General features: G+C 26.4%; 1 protein-coding gene across 1 annotated transcript; it reads left to right on the forward strand.

Moving 5' to 3' along the window:
• On the forward strand, positions 1–3,208 carry LOC111036913. Its single transcript, XM_022319196.1, has 2 exons — positions 1–661; positions 829–3,208. Exon 2 carries the CDS (start codon positions 2,549–2,551, stop codon positions 3,026–3,028), a length of 480 nt encoding a protein of 159 aa, XP_022174888.1. The 5' UTR covers positions 1–661; positions 829–2,548; the 3' UTR covers positions 3,029–3,208.
• The last annotated feature ends 2,761 nt before the right edge of the window (positions 3,209–5,969 follow it).

Below are 5,969 nucleotides of genomic sequence, written 5' to 3' on the forward strand. Positions count from 1 at the left end.
ATCATTTAATTTATGGCACACGACTTCAGAATAATTGTTTGTAAATAATAAATGCAGCCTACCTATACCGATTACCGAATTGAAAATACTACGATAGGTAGTAAATACAACACCTCGGTCAATAATAACAAAAGATAACGGCAATATTGCAATAACTCGTTAGCCATTAGATAATCACATTTACAACTTAAAAAATAACTCAAAAACCTAAAGCTGTCGTTTACTCGTGTGATATTCGTTACTAATTGTTTATGTTGTAATAAACCTAATTGTCATTTATATGTCTAGCCAACAGCCGTGTAGCTTGTAATGTGTACATTGTACTTGCACAAGACACAAGTCGACTAGTGTGTACACAGTACATTTACCTAGCAAATTGTTTTCGTTTCGTTTATGGCTTACGTACCTAATATACTGACTAAATTACATTTTTAATACCTTTTGCGTTATTTTATAAATTATAATCATATATCATTAATATCATACATATGAATCATGTCCAAACGTGTATATCCAAGTGGATCTTTAAAAAGAAAATTAAAAAAACAACGCGATGACAAAATAAAATTGCTCCCGCAAATAATAAATTGTTTGAATAATACAGTAACCACAGAAAATTTGATCAACAAGTCGGTACAATCTTCTAATAGCAACTGATATTGTAAGTACCTTTTAAGTACTATTTTCTTTTTTAAATAAATAAAATACTTTTTTTTTTTAAAGTAAACTAATTTAGAACGTAATAATCTTTTTTCAAAATACCTATAATTTTTGCTAATTCCCTGACATAAGTATATTTCATAAATTATTTTAGTATACATTTTTAAGGAACAGATAAATTTATACGATGGAGCAAAAGATGTTGAACTACAGAGAGCTGATGATGAAAGTCAAATCATATCCTCCAGAGAGGATAACATTTATAAACAAACTGCCATGATTTTCTCAGTATCAGATAAACAAAATGATTGGAGTGATGTTTCTAACTAGCCAGAGGTATTAACTCATTTTTCTAAGTATTTTGATTCATAAAAATCGAATTTAGAACGAGTAGTTTATGAGTTATAACTTCATAAGTAGGTATTTAAAGTTTAGACAAGCTGGTAGACAAACATTTTGCGGGGTAACCCCGTTGTTATTCATTATAGATATAGTTATGCTATCTCTCGATGGTACACAAAATAACCGTTATTACTAACACTGGTGTTGATTATTGGAAACACCTTACAGAAATATTAAAATCACATGAAAGGTCTATAATACATTATAAATCTACACAATGCTGGAGTGAGTTAAAATCAAGAATTTCAACTGATACAGCTATTAATAGCAAATGTTTGGCTCTAATGGAGAGAGAAAAAATGCATTAGAGAGATGTTCTTAAGCGAATTGTATCTGTAATTCACTACTTATCAAAAAATAATAATGCTTTTAGAAAGCAGTCGGATGTGTTATTTACAAAAAACAATGGTAATTTTTTAGGAGCAATTGAAATGCTAAGCAATTTTGATCCAGTAATTATAGATCATGTTAGAAGAATTAAAAGTACTGAAACACGTGTACATTATTTGGGTCATGAAATACAGAATGAATTAATTAATTTAATGTCTAATAATATCCGAAATAAAATTATTAATTATATAAAAGAAGCTAAATATTATACAGTTATTATGGACTGCACGCCTGATATTAGCCACAACGAACAATTGTCACTCATGATTCGTGTACCTATAGTAAATATGTATGATGGTCAAGCAAAATGTCCAGATACTGAAGAGTACTTTTTAGATTTTATACCAGTTTTCTCAACAACAGGACTAAGTCTGGCTAATATTCTTTTGGGTAATCTGAAAAAGTATGGTATTAATATTAAGGATTGTAGAGGTCAAGCTTACGACAACGGTTCCAATATGGTTGGGAAATATCAAGGAGTACAAACTATAGAATTAATAATCTAAATCCTAGAGCATTTTTCACACCTTGTGCTTCACATAACTTAAATTTGGTTCTTAGAGATTCGGTAAAAAAATTCAGTTCAGGCTTCAACATTTTTTGGAACAATTCAGCGTGACTATACAATATTTGCAGCGTCCACAAATCGATGGGATATTCTTCAAAAGCATTGTGAATTTTTGACTGTGAAAAAGTGGTCAGAAACTAGGTGGGAGAGTCGAGTAAATAGTGTAAAAGCCCTTCGTTATCAGCTACCAAATATCATAGAAGCCTCGGAAGAAGTATCAAGAGAGGCAAGTGACACAATGACAAGAAGTGAAGCTCAGTCATTGGCGAATGAAATCAGTACATTTGAATTTATTCTAAGTTTAACTATATGGTATAGTATTTTAGTAGAAGTGAATATTGTTAGCAAAAGTTTACAAGGTAAAAATATTGATATAGACATCTCAACTAATATGTTGCAGTCTTTTAATTTTTTTTAAATCATTTAGACAAACAGGATTTGAAAAGTCTGTTATGGCTGCAAAAGAAATTTGCGAAGAAAATGGTATTGATACAAATTATAAAACACGTCGTTTAAAAAAAAAAGAAAATGTTCAGTTGTGAAGGCGACGATGATGTAGTAAATGATGCGGAGGCTATTTTTCGACAAGAATATTTTTTTTATATTGTTGATCAAGGTATAAGTTCAATGGAAACCCGCTTTAAACAACTTGAATCTTATAAAGATGACTTTAGTTTCTTATTTCGAATTGGAAAATTGACCAACATAGCCAATACAGATCTATTAAAACATTACATGGACCTTCAAAATCGTTTAACTGATGGAGAATCAAAAGATATTGATGCATTAGATTTATATGCAGAATTAATAATTTTTAGATTGCATGTTACTGAAAACCAAACTCCTCTCGAAGTACTTTCAACTGTTAAAAATTCCAATGGTTCATTTCCAAATATTAATGTTATGCTTCGGATACTTCTTACCATTCCAGTCACATCAGCCAGCGCAGAAAGAAGTTTTTCTAAGCTAAAAATTATAAAAAATTATAAAAAATTATCTCCGCAATAGGATCAGCCAAGAAAAGCTTTGTGGGTTATCTATCATACCTATTGAAAAAGCAATATCGGATACAATAAATTATGATAAAACAATAGATGACTTTGCTGCAGCAAAATCTAGGAAAAAATTATTTTAATTATTCTAACCTATATTTATGTATGTACACATTTGACGTTTTATATATTTTATTAAAAGCAAAATACAAATACCCTTTAATTATTTATTGTATTATAATTAAATTTACTCACTACTTACATTGACACATGAATATATAAATATATTTTTTTATGCAGCTAACTTTTTTTGTTCTGTATGATTTATTTTGCTATAAGCTTAATATGTATGTTTTAATTTTGATGATATATTGATATCTAATAAATTGTATCTATCCTCACAATTAGGAATAATAAAATATATCACTACTGGTGATTGGTATCTGGTATCTGAAAACTGAAGTGTCTAAAGATTGTCAGCTCTTATATAAAACAAAATATCAAGTCTAAGAAGATACCGTCTAGTTCCATAATTATCAAGGGCCCCAAAATATGTAGTGCAGTCACTGTGTGTTAGAATGTTTTGTACCTACCTATAAATATTTGATTGTTTTATTATTAAGTATCTCCCTGGAATATATTAGATTTTACATAACAATTGTAAAAACTAAAAGCAAAAATTTTTCTGTTGACAAGTTTTCTCTATTTCAGTATTAAATAAATAACATTATATCAATAAATATATAAGTTCTTACTTACTTGTTGTTTAAAATATCATGGTACATTATGTCGTTTTTTTAATATTAAAGTTTATAAATTAGACTTGACTTTCTACTCATTATATAATTTGAAAGAAAATTAATTCATTACTAATCCAAATTCAAAAATAAGCTTTGCTTTTAACTTAGTTATTAATAGATAAGATTTCTGATAAAGGTATTTTATTTTTGTCTACTTATAATCGAATATATTTAATAGTGTTCATATGCTGTTTCACAGTAAGCCAACGTTCACTACCGATCTTAACTTTGCATAATTTGCAATAAAGAATTAAACCATTAGTTAAAACCTGCTCTCCAAATTTTTTTACAAAACCTCTTAGTTAGAACAAGAACATTTTAACTTTAGGCATAACTGAGTAATTTAATAAATAAAATAGGTACACTGCAAAACACGAAATGAGCAATATATGGTATTCTACATTGGTTGTAGACAAGACGGAAACCAACTATAAATTATTAAACATTCTGTTAAAATATCTGACCAAATTGTAATAGCTTGCAGTTTCAAGATAAGTTTTGACAGTGACAATTGACAAGGGTTATCAAAAATTCTATTTAAGCAGGTATAACCATATTGAATTCTCAACAATAAATAAGTAATAATTTGTGAAATATAGATAATCAAACTTGTCAAATATGCGCTTAAAAACGGAAAAAACACAAACTATACACTTATAAATAAAAAATGGTAAAATATGCAATTATAAGCAAAATAAAATTTTGATAATTTGAATATAGATATTATGAAACATATTTCTGTATAAGAATGGATGCTATTGGACAACCTAAAAAAATATGCAAAATCATAAACATCCTAACCCTATATGACTATAAGTTATAACTTACTTCAAAATAAAATAACTGATCATGAATAATCTCCTTTACTTATTTTATGAAAAGTCAACAAACAAGTATGATTATTAAACAGCGTCACTTTAATTGAAATACAGAAATTAATGTTAATATACAATGACATATTGTATGCAATGTTAAGACATGAACGCTAATGTTGCGTACTTTGAAGGTTAGATCATAGAACCTACTAATATTTTATTTAAATTAGGGCAGGTAGTATACATAAATGTCAATTCATATTTTATAAAATACATCAGTCTTTTTAACCATTAAATAAATAAATAGTTAAACGTAATTATTACATTAAAATATAAGTAAACCAAAAAATCTGTTATTTTTTTACAAATTTAGTATATTACATACAGTGTCTCAATAATTGTTTACATCTTCATTTGTATGTAAACTCGGTGTGAATTATAATGTATATGTATACTGTATACATTAGAACACCAGATACAATTTCCAAAATAATGTATAAAATAATAAAAAAAATTATACCTGCTCAATGGCATGTTTAATGCTAAAATAGTGACGCTAAAAATGTGGAAAATATCAACCACAAAAGTATGCAGAATGTAAAACACCTGTATTATATAATTATTCTCATATATCATAACAAATTATAATTAAGTTTCAAGTTATTAATAATATACTAAAAAATATAAATAAAAATTGGCCATTTTATACACTAACAGAAGTCCATTTATGACCACTTGATATTTCTTGAAAATAATAAATAAATGATTACAATAATAATAATAAAAAAAAAAAAAGATAAAAACAACCTGTGTTATAGATTATTCTGTTATTTTAACTATGTTTAACAATCTTAACACACAAAACTTTGCATAATTATATATTAAAACTAAATTATTTTTTATAAGTTTATATATTATGTTTACATATACAATACAAATATAATTTTTTTTTTTATTATAAATTATGCAAAAGTTATATTTAGTGAACTAAATTTAAGATAATACTGAACTCTAAATTGCTAAAGGGGAAAGAAAAATGAATGAAATAATAAAAATTAGTTGATAATAAAATATTTTTCAAATTGTAATATTTTATTTTTATTATTATTATTACTTTTTATTATTTTCTTTAACATATAACTATTTTTAGTATTATACAAGGTTTTGTACAAAATTGTTGTTGATTTATGTACAATTTGATTTGGTACTTTAAATGTAGTTTTATATACATGAACGAAAAAATATAAATATGGTATTTAGGTAGCAAAATTATCAGCCAACAGGCACTGCATTCAAAATACTTGTATCAAAACAAAAATAATAATAATAAAATATGCAAAAA

The sequence above is a fragment of the Myzus persicae genome, unplaced genomic scaffold, assembly GCF_001856785.1.
Source record: "Myzus persicae strain clone G006 unplaced genomic scaffold, MPER_G0061.0, whole genome shotgun sequence".
NCBI lineage: Eukaryota > Metazoa > Arthropoda > Insecta > Hemiptera > Aphididae > Myzus > Myzus persicae.

Excerpts from the sequence above, each read along its gene's own strand:
- LOC111036913 (XM_022319196.1), top strand. The coding sequence starts at position 2,549 with ATGTTCAGTTGTGAAGGCGACGATGATGTAGTAAATGATGCGGAGGCT.